Here is a 17,417-nt window from a genome sequence, read left to right as displayed (position 1 = left end):
GTGTTGGGGAGTAACGGAATACATGTACCGCCGTTACGTATTTAAAATACAAAATATGAGTAACTGTATTCCGTTACAGTTACCGTTTAAAAAGGTTGCCATGGTTACAGGGCGACACTCTCTCTCTCTCTCTCTCTCTCTGCGTGTTTCCTGGGTGAGAGAGCGCCTGTTGTTGTTGTGCTAAGCTAATAGGCAGAATGCTACAGGTATAGCTCTAAAGAATGTAGCATCATGGGCAGTGTAGTCCGTGCTGCAGGGAGAATGGACTGCCATACACGTTATGTGTCTGTGAGCGAGGGAGGGAGAAAAAGGAAAAGTATGAGCTGTCATCGAGCAGAAACGGGAGCTGGAAGCATGTAAATATAATAATAACCACTGCAGCCAAGAAGAGAGCCTGACGAGCCCAGTTGTAAGTAAACTATTAAGACTCGACTGTACACCGTGTTCGTGTTTTCCTCCAAAAACAATAAGTTCCGTTGGAGCAGCCTTTCAACGCCTCTCTCTGTCTCTCGCTAGCAAAGTTGACCCAGACAACAAAGTAAAGCTAGTTTTCAGCTACGAGCCCGACACAGAACCCACCATATTAGCCAGAGGTCCCTTTACTACGGTTCGGAGCCGCGGACCTTCAGTAACAGTAATAAATCACAGCAATAGTACATTCACGTAGTTGTAAACAGCATGATAATATATTAAGTAATCCAAAGTATTCAGAATACGTTACTCTCATTGAGTAACATAACGGAATACGTTACAGAATACATTTTGGGGCATGTATTCTGTATTCTGTAATGGAATACATTTTAAAAGTAACCTTCCCAACACTGAGCTTATTGCACCAGCAGCATCTGCTCTTATATAACTATCATTAGCTTACAGTTTTAAGTGTTTAAGGTAAGTGCTAACTAAAAAGAAAGACAAGATGATAGTTTATTAAATTTTAATGAAGTTTGCAGATTGTTTCGGTGAAGTTTAATAAACTCCTTGCTATCTAAAATATAACAGGACACCGGAGTATATTCTCGAGCATCTCACACTTCTGATAATCAGTTGTCTGCTTGAAGTTTATTCAGCTGTGTAAAAACTATAACTTTAATCTCAGCCAAACCGATTTACTCAGGAACAAATAAAATACTGAAAAAAGTCAAACAATAACATTTTTAAGTTATCTAAACGACTTATATGTTTAACCAGAGTAGCGAAAGACGGCGGTGGGTTTGAAAAGATCTGCCGGGAGTCCGGTGCTCTCACGAGCTCTAGTGAGCCTAGCCCCCGGCTAGCTATCGAGCTAGTGGCTAACAGACGTCTCCGAAAACGTCGGAGCGCTTTTGAAAATATGTGGTGTCTTGATAAACTGAGCAGATATTCCAGGTTTATACAGTTACATTCTCGCCTGAAAATATGTTAAACGTTTATTTTGTGACCCAGAAAGAATAATAAGAGTAATAATAAAACTAACTAGCTGCCGCCATTGTTGTAAACTGAACTGGGCTGCGCTACTTCTTCTTCTTCGGGGTTTAACGGCAGCTGGCAGTGCTGCCATCTTCTGTTTCAGTCCGTTATTACACTCTTAAATCCTACTACTTATTCCTGCGTCTTTTGTGATCTTACAAAGCTTCAAACGACGCGTCGACTATTAAATCAGTCGTCCACGATTTTGATAGTCGACGTAATCGTGACTAGTCGACTAATCGTGGCAGCCCTACTCCTCAACATGTCCTGAAGTTCTCCAGAGGCCTGGTAACGAACTAATCATTTGATTCAGGTGTGTTGACCCAGGGTAAGATTTAAAACCTGCAGGACACCGGCCCTCGAGGCCTGGAGTTGCCCACCCGTGCTCTAAAGTCTCCACAGACTGATGTTCTCTTGAAACAGAGGAAAAGTGAGTCAGACTGAGCTCTGGCAGATTTCGTACCTCTTCCACTTCAAAGTTGAGGAGAACGCTGATGGTGTTTTCATTCTGAATTCCATTGGTTGCGGCCATAGCACCATTAGATGCTGCTGGTAATGACACCACATCTACCAGCTGCTCTGCAAGCTCTGCTTTCTCTGTGGAAGCAAAGCGGTGATTAAAAAACACACACGTGTGTTCAGATCTTCTTTTTCATGTCTCACTAATTGAAGTAGCGATCAAGTTCTTACATAAGAACCATGCGTCATGACCACTCAAACTCAAACTTTGCTGTTAAAGCGACCTGACTTTAACACTAGTGATAAATGAACTTTTACTGAAATGCTCTGAGGGAGGATGCTCACGCCATCGTGTGTGCAGTTTCAATGCCCAGAAAAAGTAAATACTGGTTTCCACCCACCACCACCTGCTCACCAGATTTGGGTCCCTGCAGCTCTGTCCTTTTGCTGAATGAACCAGACACTATTTTATTGTACAGATGAAAGAAGATAGTACTAGATATTTGTTTAATTTGCACATCATAGAACATAACATGGTTAAAACTTGCTCCTGGGTTCTTCACAGTACTGGAGTTGGTTAAGTTGGTTAAGTCCAAAGATAATCACTTCAGCTGTGTCTGAATTTACGAGCTGAAAACAACTTTTCTCCAACTTATTTCATTTCCCATCATGTGCTGTGAGAGTGAACTTACCTTGGGCCACCTGTCTCTTCACATCCATGCTGTGCTCTTTGTTCCCCTCTCCAATGTTCTCTACTAGAATCTTCATCAGTACACCAAGATCTTCCTCACCCAGACTCATCTGATGGATACACAATAAAGATTTATGTCTCACTCTGCAGAGTCTGAATCCTCGTTCAGCCAACAGAAAACAAGAGAGACCTACATTTAGGGACCGGAGCACTCCCTGGACCTGGACTCCGGGAATCTTAGAGAACCAGGAAGCAGCCAGGTTTCGGGTGACAAGCAGCTCCAGGTTGATTGGCTGAAGGATCTCGATGTCGGGCAGAGAGTCTCGCTTCAGTGTGGTTCTGAAAGCACCGTGGAATCTGTTTTTATCTACTAGACCAGCTAAGAGGAGAAACATTTCCCATCTACTGGTGTGTACAAAGACGCCAAGCGATGAAGAGAACTGGATGCAATCAGTGCATTGGTACCATTTCTACCCATTTCTAAGTCCCAGTGAGGTCTAAACAACCTGAGTTTAGCTGGATTTAAACCAACAAACACAATTAAGCAAAAGCAGAACTGTTTCCATCCCTGCTCACATTCACATTTCTTCTGTTGTTACCTGGACAGTTTCAGCTGCGTCAGCTGGACATCCATCTTCTCCACCACAGCTGGCAGAGGGAAACCCTCCGCTGGCTGCAGAGAGAAGCTGTTTCCCACCGTGATCAGACCCAGATCCACCACCACAGCATTACAGGAGGTGGAGGACTGGGGGATGATGATGAGTGGGGCCTTCAGCTTGATGTCCATGGACAAACGGAAACTCTTCTGGGCGAAGTCTCGAACACTCGACGCGGCCTTCTCCGCTGCCTGAGCCGTCGCCGCGCTCAGAGCTTCTTTAGCGGTCTGGAAGTTGTCGACGAACATCTGAAGAACAAAAGCAATCAGGTGTGAGATGACAGACTCCCCAGATGTGGAGTAGACTTAGAGAGACGCCATGAAGGAGCAAGTCAGAGGGCCAATGTGAGGAGTTCACTGTGTGCACAGGTTCATTTCTGTTTCACAAACCTTCACAGGGATATGAACCTCGTGCTGATGGCAGGCTTTAAAGTCGCTGCGTTTACACACCAGCTGCCACTTGAAATCAGGAGTTGAAACCGAGACGTGGAAACTACATTAATTATGTTTTTTGAACATTTTTAATATCGTAAATATCGAGCTGAGTGTAGAAGTTAAAAGGTTCATATCACGACTGACGTATGAAACAAGAATGAAAGTCAAACCCGTTTTAAGGAGACGTCACACAGGCAAAGGTCATGTGACTGACGGGGGGGTGGCAGTGAGGGTGTGGGGGGATGATGAGGGCAGCTGAGTGATTTGCATAGCACATATGGAGGACGTGAGCTCTGATTACTGTCAGATGTTGTGCATGAAAAGCATTCCTCCTTCTGTCATCTCTCCCTGTGTCCGTGCTCACTCTGCCGAACATTCAGAGCAGTTGTTTTGACCATCTCCTGGTCTCAGACGGGTGGCGCTCAGGGTTTTGAGTGCCTTCCTGTCTCATGTGCTTTGTTTCAGTAACAGTTTGGTGGAATTTTGGTCAAATGTGCAAACAATCACAGGTGGAAACACGCTCATTGAGGATGATTCTGCTGGACTGTCTGCTATCCTACAAATTTGTAACTGCCTGGATTTCTGTGTCACGCAGGTGGGGTTTACTTTTATACTGCAGAATTCAGATTGTTGACACACCCTAAAGACATCCATAGAATTGCACTGACAACGAATATAATCGCACAATATGAAAACTACACCGTACGTCTGCCCTCTTGGCCTGGTTGCTCTTGGAAAAGAGATTTTACTTGGATAAACAAAAGGGTAATGAAATAATAAAAAGTAAAAGTAGCGTTTCAGAAAAATGAAAGTGAAGCAAGCCCTACAAGCCAACAGCTGTTTTGCAACACTGGGTTGAGCTCAGGCTTTGTTAAAAGACTGAAATGTGTTTCCTGGTTCTTAACCCTTTAAGACCTACCATAGAACCAAGTCCGCCAGAGCTTATATTATATTTTTACATGCTGTGGAGCCATTTTTGGGAGCATTTCAAGTTGCTATACATCAATACAACCATTATAGCCCAGATTTTAATAATATGTCTGCATTAAGTGCATAGTAATTACATAAATTGCAAAAAAGTGCAATAAACTACAAAAATTTTTAAAATTTGCACAAAATAGTTTCCCACCACAGGAAACTATTTTGAGTGTCTTCATAGTTTTATATTTGAACTATACCAATTTCTATATACTGCAGGAAAAACGAAAATAAATATTACAATGCAAATTTGCAAAAAAACAGCATATGCATCAAAATAAACTATTTCCAGCAGTGCAATATGAGTCCTAAGCATCCCAGAAACGACACAGAAAGTCATAAAGTCAAAGATAAGTTTTAAAAACACCAGTATAGGCTCATTGAGGCCCTGATGGTAGAAAAACTACATTTCCGCGAAAATGACGTCACTTCCGGTTTCGGGCAGGACATGGCGGACATGCAAAAGTTCGCGCTGACGTCTATTCCAAGGTAGGAAGTGTTATGAACAGCTGATCGGATCGGCAAAGCGTGTTTCTGGAATATTATGTTTTTGTTGCTGCAAGTGCTTTTTATGCAGTTTTTGCAAAACTATATGTGGAAGGAAACTGTGACCGAGGACAAGCTGATGGCATAAGATGTAAGTACAACTCCTCCGGTTTCATATGCAAAAAAAATTATTGCGCTAGCTCACGTGGTTGCAGAGCTACCGGGATTTAAAAATAGTTACGCAAAACAGAGCGTGCTGCTCCGACCGGCTTTAAAGGGTTAAACATATGAATAGTTTTCCTTATTTACTTCTTTTGATATTTTAATTTATAAAAATAAACTGGTTCCAAATAGATGATGCATTATAGTCCGTTAATCATCATTCTGTTCATGAGTTGAGGACAATGTGTCATGGGAGGTCAGACGTATTCATATTTTCTAAAGTTATGAAATGAGAAATAAATACAGATGTGATGAGAAGCTGATCAAAGAAAGCATGAGCAGAGAGTATATTTAAAGTTGTCGTCTTTTTGTCACTTCCCTTCTCCCTCAAAGTTAAACCTTGTCACATCGCGTCATTCAGATTAACCCGAGTCTACGACCAACAAGCAGAAGGCAGAGACGGGGGTTAATCCGCTCACAGAGACAGGGTCCCTCTGGGACGTTAAACCTGATGATATTTAAGGTGGGGGTGCAGCGGTGTTGTCGAGTGAAGCTAAAGCAGAAGGTTTAGTGCAGTTCAGAGGTGCATGCTGGATGCTGTACCTCGTCACCAGATGTATACTGAAAGCTAAAAGAAGCCTGCAAGAACAAAACACATCAACAAGACAAGAAAGATGAGAGACAACGAACTGCAGAGAAAGGTCATGCAACAGGGAACAAGACATCTCTGATTTGACTCTACAGTACACACAGCTACAAACACATCAGAGTTTAAACTAAAGCTGATTCGCGAGGGCTGTCCTGCAGACATTACAGTGACAGCTGCAGGCAATCGAAAGCAACTCAACACAGAGTACAATACAGTTTCATTTCACAGTGACATGGAGCCAATTTCGGTTCATCCCTACTCACACTCACTCATTTCACAGAGGTCAACCACATGGAATGAAATTTGAAATTAACTTTTCAAAAGGTTGGAATGGGTTTATAAACCACCAGGAGCAGCAGCGGTTGTGTTCTGATACGGAGGAGACTTCAAACACTTACAGAGGGACGTTTAATGCAATAATCTCACAATAAATGGAATCACTTGCATGTAATTATCTCCTGTTCTTCAGAATGAAAAGGCAAAGCAGAGAATTTTGGAAATTCTGCAAAGAGCTTGAATAGGAAACAGAAGGTTTTTTTTCTCGCAAGTGAAGCACATGATCCTAATACAGCCGTCTGATAGTTGCATAAACTCTCTCATGAATGTCTCTGTTCCTGGTAGAATTCAACAAAGAGTTTAAAAGAGGCAAAAAAATCTTATATTATATATATAGTATATTATATTCTTATAAGTATAAGTGCTTAATTGATATCCTAGAGGGCAACTCCAGGCCTCGAGGGCCGGTGTCCTGCAGGTTTTAGATCTCACCCTGGGTCAACACACCTGAATCACAGGATTAGTTCGTTACCAGGCCTCTGGAGAACTTCAAGACATGTTGGCTGTATCCCAATTCAGGGTCTGCAGCCTTAAAGGCCGCATTTTAAGGCCGATTACGTCACCGCGACGCGACGAAGGCTGTCCCAATTCGAAGGCTGCTCGAAATGCGGCCCTCAAATGCGTCCTTCATTTCCCTGAATTTTAAGGCTGTGGCGGTGTAGACTTCGTGGCCCAACATATCCCAGAATGCATAGCGCGGCGGTGGGTGTGGATAATTTTGCCGAAAAAAAACGGCGGATGAGGGGCGCCTGAAGAGTAAAGTTTAAGTACTGAATATTATGTCACTTATTTATGTGCAAATGTTTAATAACGAAGAACATTAAAACATTACTGTTGGCCACATGTCGGCAAAGTCATGTGACATTAGTGACGTTTGTACTAACTTGGTTTTAAAGCCTTTACTTTAAAATATACGCCGTTCAATAGCTGAGCTTAATCTGAGAATGATCAAAGCTCATGTAGAAACAAACAAACAAATGAACAAAAGATTTTCTCCTTCATTTCTGTCAAACAAAGCTGTATGAAACGTTTCCAGCTGTTAGTATCATGGTTGCTAGGCAACCTGGGCAGCGCAACGGAGGCTAGACCGTCCCATTTCACAAGCCTCGCACTTCCGGTCTTAGCGGTCTTTAAGTACACGGCCCTTGAGGATCGTTGAGGCTGCAGACCCTGAATTGGGATACAGCCCCTGAGGAGGTCATTTAGCCATTTGAATCAGCTGTGATGGATCAAGGACACATCTAAAACCTGCAGGACACTGGCCGCGCTGATCACAGAGTGGCTGGGTGTAGAAGGGCGGAGCTGATTAGATTTGGGCCACAGTGTGTTAGATAATATAACATAGGTTGATTAGGAAGCATGTCAGACTGTTCACGGTATCCTGCTATGTGCTGCAGACCAGAGGAGATGCAGTCGTCACCTGAAACTGCAGATGTGTGAGCGTGGACTGCTGGATCATAGAGGACATTGGCCACACACAGACAAGGCAAAGACTAGTTCTGTAGTTAGTGACTGTGTTAAGTTGAAGAGCACAGAAACAAAAGCAACACACTCACAACAAATGAAGGAAATTAATACTTCGAAATAGGAATCTGAGAAGCCAAATGAAAGAAAGAGCCCACATCGCATTTAAACACTGAAATGTGTGTTTAAAAATGAAACGTGTTCAAAACTAAAAGTGTGTGTGTGTGTGTGTGTGTGTGTGTGTGTGTGTGTGTGTGTGTGTGTGTGTGTGTGTGTGTGTGTGTGTGTGTCCATCACATGTGTTTGTACAGAGAAAACAGTCATCTGGCTTTTTAGGGGTCGCCTGTGTAGAGAAATATGACGCTCCTTACCAGCAGAGACATGAGGAACTTGTGCAGGTAGACGATATGGATGCAGCCCAGGCGCAGGGTGACCTTCCCGTCCACCTTCGACATGTCGCCGTAGCCATCACCCTCGGTTGCCCCGGGATACAGAGAGAGTTTGAAGCTGAACACCTCCTCACCCACGATGGACACTGCCTGCAGGGTGAAGAAAAAGACCACAGCGGCACTTTCCATAACTCGAGACAGAGTACAGTACTAAAAGATCCCAGCTGACTTTTTACAGAAAAACAAAGACACTTAAGTGCACACAAACTTCTAAAGTAGCTTCTTTGTCTGGATTTAAGGCAGAAAGCAGATCTGATCATATATTGTGGCACGTGTACTGTTAGCATGACAGATGCTCAGGCTTCAGACTGCTTGAAAACCTCTGCTTTAGACAGCTAATATTCACTCCTAGGTCTGAATGACATCAGTGAGAATGGATCTCTCTGTTATGGTTGTCTCAGGGAACCAGCTGTGGCTGACAGAACAGCAGCCGGATGCACATGCTGATGCTGTTAAAACCTTCCTGCTTATGAGAGGCAAAGCTGGTCTTAAAGGAAGGGCAGTTAAGCAGCTTGTTAAACATCCTACTTAATGATCTGAGAAGTCTGTCTTTCTACCGTCTTTAGAATAGAATACAATAGAATGCCTTTTATTGTCACTATACACATGTACAATGAGATACAGAGCATCTCCTACTCTGAGTAGACCTGCGGGAAAGAAAGGGGGGGTGAGGTGCACAGTTTTGCAGCACTACATAAATAGTATACAAAAATATCACATGTACAAATACACTGTGGAAACAAAGTATTCCAGCAAGTTTTCCTGCTGCAGACCTTTCTGTGGATGGTATTGGGGTTGACGTCTGTGACCACGATGTCTCGCAGCCGTGCGAACACCTCCGTCTGCTTCGGCTGCACCAACACGGACGCGTCGATTCCTGCAGAGAGGTCACATGACCACAATTTATGCTTCATCGTGTGCCGTCAGCGCGCCCGTGCTTTTAACTCTCACTTCAGCTCAAGCGTTCGCACCTTGGACTCTGATGTCAGCGATGCTACGGCGGTCATCACACACCTCCACATGGAAACAACCCAACATGGCGACCAACTTGAAATTGAATATTCCTGCATCCTTAGCTCCTTTAGATACTGCAGAGAACGAGAATCATATCCTGTCAGATGAAGATCATTCAAGACACACCTGTAACCGGACGGTTAAGCCTCACCTGTCCGGCTCTTTCCCGTCTTCTCCACCTGCTTTTTGACGTCTTTGTCTTTGTCTCCGCTGAACTGTGACGGCATGGCGTTGTTCAGGTAATTGATGGTTGAGAGTAGAGCTTTAGTGTGAAGGAGGAAGTCCAGAGAGGAAAACTCCACCTGAAACAGCAGTACAGAGACACCTAAGAGGAAGCATGACATCATGAACCGACTGAGTGCGAGCCACTATTTGTCTCAGAGATAAAACATCCAGACCCACACTTTTTAAAGCACTTCCTGGAGAGGAAATAATCCCTGAATGACCAACAAATGTCGAGTCACATGTTTGTGTTGTTTGTATTAAGAACAAAAAAAAAAAGTCATAAACTGAATGACTAAATGCTGATTTTAACAGTGGAATAAAAGAACCGCTTGCCCACTCACCTTCAGCGTCTGCTCAGTGTTTTCAAACAGTGTCTGGAAGTTGGGACCGCTGGGGTCGGCCTGCGGGAGCACAGAGACACAAAAACACGTTCAGCGGGTTCATGTTTCTGTTTGCTGGATAAAAGGCCGATTCTGACTAGGGCTGGGTATCCTCACTGATTTCTAGAATCGATTTGATTCCGATTCACAAGGTCCCGAATCGATTCGATTCAATTCGATTCAATTCGATTCAATTTGAATCTTGGAAATTTTGCCTCAGACAGTCATAAATATTATAATTCAGATCAGTGCATTTACATATTTTTGTATCTATAAAAAGGAAGCTGACACTTTCGAGACTTTATCAAAGGTGTGAGCATCACAGCAGATGTCTTTGTGTCAAAGTAGCTGAAGATAAAACAGAAAAACATGAAGGTGATTTTCCTCTTCTGGGATTTTATAAAAATATTCTGCAGTAGATCAAAAACGAAAGAAAACCATTAATCAACACATGAACATTACCTCTGAAGTTACAGTGGTTTTATTAGAGACACGGCGTTTTGCATTTTCTATCATTTTAAAAAGTTTAAATTTGTTCAGTATTGAACGGCAGAAATTAGGTTTTCTTTTCGGAAGTAAGTAAAAGGAAGAAAAAACAGCGGTCGACAGCCTGTAAACAACGGTAGACTTGTGCGTAACAAGCAAGCGAATAATGCAGGAAACAGATTTTTAGACGGGAAACTTTTTTTAAAGTACAGAGAGACTGTGCATGAAGTGTGATTTTATCCTGGTGGAAGCAAAACAGCAAAAGTCAGAGTGAATCCATGATGATGTTTTTGTGAAGCGTAGTTTGGATCTTCTTTTGCTGCTGGTTCAGTTAATATTGTTTGGAGGGAGATCAAACTAACAGCTTTAGAATCAGCGCATAAAGGGCGTAAACACAAAGCGCGGACCCGCTGAAACATCAGAATCAGCGAGCTGTCGGCTTTCAGCCCCGACCGTGTCCGTGCCGTCGGGTGAGAAAGGCGACATCTCACTGATTCTCACGGGTCCGCGCTGTGTGTTTACGTCTTTGTGCAGAAGCCGTGTACATTTACTGTTTTAAATGTTTGGTGGTTGTCGAAGTTTTGTGAAGTTTCACCTGAGATTCTGGCATTTTGGGCAAAATACATTTATATATATAAAAAAAAATAATCGATTCAGGATTTTAATGAATCGATATCACGTTATCCAAGCCAGAATCGATTTTAATCGATGACTCGATTATTAAAACCCACCCCTAACTCTGACTATGTTACAGGACTGATACAGCGCCAGGCAAAAACGATCTGAACTGTGGTGTTCTGAGCCATTTTTGGCCACATCAACACAATCTTCAGTCACACCACGACCCCACTTACTACATGATTGTGACCTGTCCCAAATCTGTGTGTCTATTATGTGTTAATAGACGTCTCTGCATTCAGTCATACTTGTTATTAACCTCTGTCTCTCTTCCACAGCATGTCTTTATCCTGTCTTCCTTCTCTCTCTCCAACCAATCACAGCAGATGGCCCCGCCCCTCCCTGAGCCTGGTTCTGCTGGAGGTTTCTTCCTGTTAAAAGGGAGTTTTTCCTTCCCACTGTCGCCAAAGTGCTGCTCATAGGGGGTTCAATTCAATTCAATTTAATTTTATTTATACAGCGCCAAATCACAACAGTTGCCTCAAGGTGCTTTATATTATACAGTAGATCCTACAATAATACATACAGAGAAGAAATGACCCCCTATGGCAGTGTAAGTGTGTCCATGTCCTAAAATGAGTGAAATATCTGAGGAGCAGGATCACCAGCAGTGAGATCCAGTACTACGTGTAGACCAAACAGGTGAGTCTGCTGGTGGTGGGTTTAATCTTACCTTGATGAACTCCACCTTCAGCAGGTTGGTGCCCTGCTCCGAGGAGCTGATCAGGTGGAGAGGCTGTTTTGTACCACCTGAAACAACAAAAACACATTTAAAAAAATAGAACAAAAATATCACGACTGGAGTGGAGACTGAACAGGTACACAACACAAAAGAATTAGTTTAAATTGTGATGCTAATAGCATCTGTGCTACCTGGCAGGTCGCAGTAGTCGAGCATGACTCGTTGCAGATACGAGGTGACGCTCAGGTCGAAGCTTCGTTTCTTCCCTTCGGCTCCCAGGTTACAGATACTGAAGGACAGGAAAGTCTTTTCCTGTTCCACCTGCCGGGTCAGCTCCACCAGCACCTGAACACATCGCACGCTGCTCGGTCACACGCTCTCATTTAACACTAAGACACCCGCACCCCCTCCTCACGGGTCGCATGATGACCTGACATGAGAGCCAAACATACACGCACCTCTTTGACTTCAAACTTGAAGTGAACATCAGTGAGATCCTCCACAGTCGAGCGCTGATGATCCTCATCTGTTGATTTCTCACTGGTGTCTTCATCCGAATCTGAACACAAATCACGCACGACAGCATCAGTCACAGCCCACAGCGTCGTACGGCGTCGCTTTAAAGCTTTTCATTTGTTAAAAAACAATAGTCAGTCGAAATGCACCGAGCACTTACCGGTTTCCACGGTGTCGAGGAGGGTGGGGTGAAGGTCAAGTGCTCGCGGTCTCACCTCCACCAACGGTAAGACCTACAACAAGAATCGCCCAAACACGGTCAGCTAAACATCGAAGTGCAGGCAACTCTCACTCCCCAAATTTCTCTCTGCAATCCCTCTAACATCCCTCAGTCCTCACCCTTGACCTCCCCATCACTCCCCAAACTTTCACCTGTCTCTACCACCCCCCAAATGTTTTTGCTCTGAAGTTTCCCATCATCACTCACTCCTCCAATCCCAATATATCCTTTCTATATTAGCGCACAGCTGCAAGACGAACGGTCTGTACCAAACGTACCTTCAGTGTTGGGGTGGATGGCGAGGAGTCCACGTTGGGTAGAGGGATGCCGTCGACCAGCTCGAGGACACTGTGGATCTTCTGGTCTGAGATCTTAAAGTGTAGCAAAGGCAGCTCGCCCGATACCTTAAACCTGAAACGCCAGAAACGATTCGGATAACATGCACAGGTGAGTCAGCAGAGAATTTGAATGCCTGTTCACCGGTGGGAATCATACCTGGGCATCCTGGCATCCTTTTCCACCATGCACTTGGCCAAACTGAGAGTGAGATCCATCGGCTGGAGGATGTGTTGGAATGAAGAACCCTGCTGCCGTGCTAGCTTCCAAGCCTCACCTGGAATCAGGTCACGACAAATTAGCTAAAAATGATAACAGATGTAATCTGAGAAAACACAGTTCACCTACTGGCCACTTTTTTAGGTACACCTGTTCTACTGCTCATTAACATAAATATGGTGAATGAGCTGGTACTTATATGCCTTATATGTAGGGATGCAACGATACCATTTTTTTCAAACCGATACGATACCGATACTTGGATCTGAGTACTTGCCGATACAGAGTACAAAAACGATACTTCTAACACACACACACACACACACACACACACACACACACACACACACACACACACACACACACGCGCGCAATGAATTGGAAGACAGGTTTATTTTATTCTCTGCCGATAATAAATGATATCTTAATAAAAGTGACCACAAAAAAATTTAATGTGAAAAATAAGCAGTTTTGTTAAATTATAGGTTTGAGAATAAAATAAACTTTTTAATTGTTGCAGAGTGTCCATATTGTAAACAAACAAACAAAATAACAAAAGTATTCAGCATTGACGAACAAACTCCCCATCTGCCCGTGGATCATCAGTCCACTGTGCCGTTAAACCAAGGACTGACATTGCGCACACACTACTCGTCTTTACCTCTTTAGAAAGTTTTGGCACCATTATCTCCCTGATGTTTCGGCGGTTGGGAATTTCATATCGCAGCTCGAGTATGCTGAGAAGACGGTTCAATCCTATGTTTTCCACGACTGGCATTGGCTGGTCATCCAGAGCGATAAAATGAGTCAGAGCCTCTGTTATTTTAACTGTCCGTGGATTTTCTCTTGACATTTTTCATCGCTTTTCCAAAACCTGAGTTAAAGTTGGCTGTTCCACACTGCTGACATTTTGTTTAGCCTAGCTACAGCAGCCTCCAGTTTCTCTTTTTTTTTTTTTTTTTTTTTATCTGGAGCTGCCAGTCTGACTCGCCTAACCCTGTGCCTGTTTAGCGCGGGATGTCCCCCTAGTGGCCAATCTAAAAACCTACAATAGAAATGACAAGCCACCCTCTGATTAATGAAATAAGTTGGTATCGGTTCATGGTATCGGTTAACTTTTATGAGTATGAGTACACACACATTTTACAGTATCGGCCCCGATACCCGATACCAGTATCGGTATCGGTGCATCCCTACTTATATGTATTCAATACTTGCACTTTTGTGTATGTGTAGCTCTGTTGTTGTGCGCTGATGTACCTGACTTGCTGTAAAGCACTTGAACTCTGCTCAGCTTCACGCTGTATCTGTCATAGGCTCGATCCATGATTTCCTCCAGAGACGAGAAGGAGGAAGTGGACGACCGGATGCCGCTCTGCTCAACACTGTTTAACTACAGACCAACAAATACACACTGGTGTTAAGTGACAGGCTGTAGTGCAGGCCTGTAAACGCTCACGCTGTTGTCTTATCTGTTGCACTACAAGCTGTAAGGTCAAACCACAAAACATTTATGAAGCCAGTTCTATAAAGGCAAAAACCCAGGCACACCAGGAATTTAGGAAAACAACTGTAAAATATCCAGAACTTACTGTACTGTAACGGAAATTTTTACGATAACAGCTGACTTTCTTAAGGTCAGTATGTGTCATTTATTATTTTTATAGTTAGAGAATATTAAAGAAACTGCTTATCATCATGAAAATATTATAAAAAATGTATTTTCATCTTAAAAGCTGGGGTAAAACTAAAAGGACTGACCTGAAAGCAGCCAAAGTCCACGATAATGAGGTCCGCCGTGCTGCTGTAGAAGCCCGACTTTGGCAACAGCAGATAGGACGGTTTCAACTCGATCCTCAGATCCAGGACCTTTCTGGTCTCAATCATGTGAGACAAACCTGCAGAGACATGAAACCCTTAAAGTCCTAAGACCCAAACTCTTCCACGGCATGCATTTTTAATTTCTCTTTGATATTTGGGCTGATTGGGTCCCGATTAATGTAAAAACAAAGAATTACCAGGTTGTTTTTTTTCCTGATTTTTGTTTCTAAGAAAAATGAGAGCCACATATGAGGATATTCGTTTAAAATTTCGATGGAGCAGTGGCAGTATAATGTCCTCGTAAGTGGATATCAGCCCTTGTAGAGCAAAAAAAGAGTATTTTGGTCTAAATAACCCAAAATGTGATGTCCACATATGTGGACGCCAGGTCCTGGGAGGTTAAAGTCCTGGTATGGACCCAACAGTCCTGATCATCATAGGACTACATAACCTGTTCAGCCGTGAGGACAACAGCTACCTTACCGAACCTCTTCCTCTGCTCCATCGTAACTGCTGGTTTGAACAGAAAATAGTTACTGACCTGTGGCAGTTTTCTCTTTGATCTCCTCCAGTTTGGAGAGTGTGGCCGTGGTCAGGACCTCCAGATCCACACCTTTCTCTGTCTTAAAGAAGTCGACGATACTGTTGACAGTCAGCTGAAGGATAAAAACACAGAGAGACAGGAGTCATAAGAAACAACCATCTTTGACTTCCCAGAGACACTTAAATGGAGAAGGAGGAGGAAGAACAAGAAGAAGAACAAGGAGGAAGAAGAAGGAGGAGGAAGAACAAGAAGAAAGAAGAAGGAGAAGAAGAAGAAAGAAGAAGGAGAAGAAGGAGGAGGAAGAAGAAGGAGGAGGAGGAAGAAGAAGGAGGAGGAGGAAGAAGAAGGAGGAGGAGGAAGAAGAAGGAGGAGGAGGAAGAGGAGGAGGGAGGAAGGAGGAGGAGGAGGAGGAGGGAGGAAGAAGAAGGAGGAGGAGGAGGGAGGAAGAAGAAGGAGGAAGAAGAAGGAGGAGGAAGAAGAAGGAGGAGGAAGAAGAAGGAGAAGGGGGGAGGAAGAAGGAGGAGGAAGAAGGAGGAGGGGGGAGGAAGAAGAAGAAGGAGGAGGGGGAAGGAAGAAGAAGAAGGAGGAGGGGGGAGGAAGAAGAAGAAGAAGAAGAAGAAGAAGAAGGAGGGGGGAGGAAGAAGGAGGAGGGGGGAGGAAGAAGGAGGAGGGGGGAGGAAGAAGAAGAAGGAGGAGGGAAGAAGAAGAAGAAGAAGGAGGAGGAAGAAGGAAGAAGAAGAAAGAAGAAGGAGAAGAAGAAGAAGGAAGAAGGAGAAGAAGAAGAAGAAGAAAGAAGGAGGAGGAGGAAGAAGAAGGAGAAGGAAGAAGGAAGAAGAAGAAAGAAGAAGGAGAAGAAGAAGAAGGAAGAAGGAGAAGAAGAAGAAGAAGAAAGAAGGAGGAGGAGGAAGAAGAAGAAGGAGAAGGAAGAAGGAAGAAGAAGAAAGAAGAAGGAGAAGAAGAAGAAGAAGGAAGAAGGAGAAGAAGAAGAAGGAAGAAGGAGAAGAAGAAGAAGAAGAAAGAAGGAGGAGGAGGAGGAAGAAGAAGGAGGAGGAGGAAGAAGAAGGAGGAGGAGGAGGAAGGAGGAAGGAGGAAGAAGAAGAAGGAGGAAGGAGGAAGAAGAAGGAGGAGGAAGAAGGAAGGAGGAGGAAGAAGGAAGGAGGAGGAGGAGGAGGGAGGAAGAAGAAGGAAGAAGAAGGAGGAGGAGGAGGAGGGAGGAAGGAGGAGGAGGAGGGAGGAAGGAGGAGGGAGGAAGAAGAAGGAGGAGGAGGAGGGGGAGGGAGGAAGAAGAAGAAGGAGGAGGAGGGAGGAAGAAGAAGAAGGAGGAGGAGGGAGGAAGAAGAAGGAGGAGGAGGAGGGAGGAAGAAGAAGGAGGAGGAGGAGGGAGGAAGAAGAAGAAGGAAGAAGAAGGAGGAGGAAGAAGAAGGAGGAGGAAGAAGAAGGAGGAAGAAGGAGGAGGGGGGAGGAAGAAGAAGAAGGAGGAGGGGGGAGGAAGAAGAAGAAGAAGAAGAAGAAGGAGGGGGGAGGAAGAAGGAGGAGGGGGAGGAAGAAGGAGGAGGGGGGAGGAAGAAGAAGAAGGAGGAGGGGGGAGGAAGAAGAAGAAGAAGAAGAAGAAGGAGGGGGGAGGAAGAAGGAGGAGGGGGAGGAAGAAGGAGGAGGGGGGAGGAAGAAGAAGAAGGAGGAGGGAAGAAGAAGAAGAAGGAGGAGGGAGGAGGAAGAAGAAGAAACAGACACCAGTAAGACAAACAGAAACTAAATGAACGTAACACACGAAAGAGAAGCAGCTTTCATTTACAGTGAAAGGTGGTTTAAGGCAAACGTGATCAGAACGATTACCGCATCATAGATGATCTCCACAGGCTGAGACTCGACTCTGAGCAGCTGGTCACCAGTGCTTTCCTCGGGGTTCAACTCGAACAAAACGCTGAGCAGAGACGAGGACGAGTCGCCCATCGAGGCGATGAGTGAGGGCGTCGCCCCCTGCTGCTGCAAACCAGTAACATACCAGTGCTGCAAGGTCGTCTCCACCCTGCAGCAGAGCAGGGTCGATACAAACACGAGTCAGACTGACATGGATATGTGGACA

General features: G+C 44.2%; 1 protein-coding gene across 3 annotated transcripts in view; it reads right to left on the bottom strand.

Moving 5' to 3' along the window:
* vps13c (vacuolar protein sorting 13 homolog C) overlaps positions 1–17,417 on the bottom strand; it is a 62,187-nt gene that overhangs the window by 32,833 nt on the left and 11,937 nt on the right. For all 3 annotated transcript variants that reach the window (XM_087841405.1, XM_087841457.1, XM_087841519.1), the window contains 19 exons: positions 17,168–17,360; positions 15,332–15,446; positions 14,731–14,867; positions 14,230–14,362; positions 12,910–13,027; positions 12,693–12,825; positions 12,355–12,427; positions 12,137–12,237; positions 11,870–12,023; positions 11,670–11,746; positions 9,794–9,853; positions 9,379–9,529; positions 9,185–9,301; positions 8,987–9,090; positions 8,136–8,303; positions 3,199–3,503; positions 2,794–2,938; positions 2,601–2,709; positions 1,913–2,046 (listed from right to left, as the gene is read on the bottom strand). In XM_087841405.1, the coding sequence (XP_087697531.1) occupies positions 1,913–2,046; positions 2,601–2,709; positions 2,794–2,938; positions 3,199–3,503; positions 8,136–8,303; positions 8,987–9,090; positions 9,185–9,301; positions 9,379–9,529; positions 9,794–9,853; positions 11,670–11,746; positions 11,870–12,023; positions 12,137–12,237; positions 12,355–12,427; positions 12,693–12,825; positions 12,910–13,027; positions 14,230–14,362; positions 14,731–14,867; positions 15,332–15,446; positions 17,168–17,360 (2,527 nt within the window). The remainder of the gene's footprint in view (positions 1–1,912; positions 2,047–2,600; positions 2,710–2,793; positions 2,939–3,198; positions 3,504–8,135; positions 8,304–8,986; positions 9,091–9,184; positions 9,302–9,378; positions 9,530–9,793; positions 9,854–11,669; positions 11,747–11,869; positions 12,024–12,136; positions 12,238–12,354; positions 12,428–12,692; positions 12,826–12,909; positions 13,028–14,229; positions 14,363–14,730; positions 14,868–15,331; positions 15,447–17,167; positions 17,361–17,417) is intronic.

Source organism: Neolamprologus brichardi, chromosome 1 (assembly GCF_056152115.1).
Source record: "Neolamprologus brichardi isolate AB-2024 chromosome 1, ASM5615211v1, whole genome shotgun sequence".
Lineage (NCBI taxonomy): Eukaryota > Metazoa > Chordata > Actinopteri > Cichliformes > Cichlidae > Neolamprologus > Neolamprologus brichardi.
This window is presented reverse-complemented; position numbering and strand designations above follow the sequence as displayed.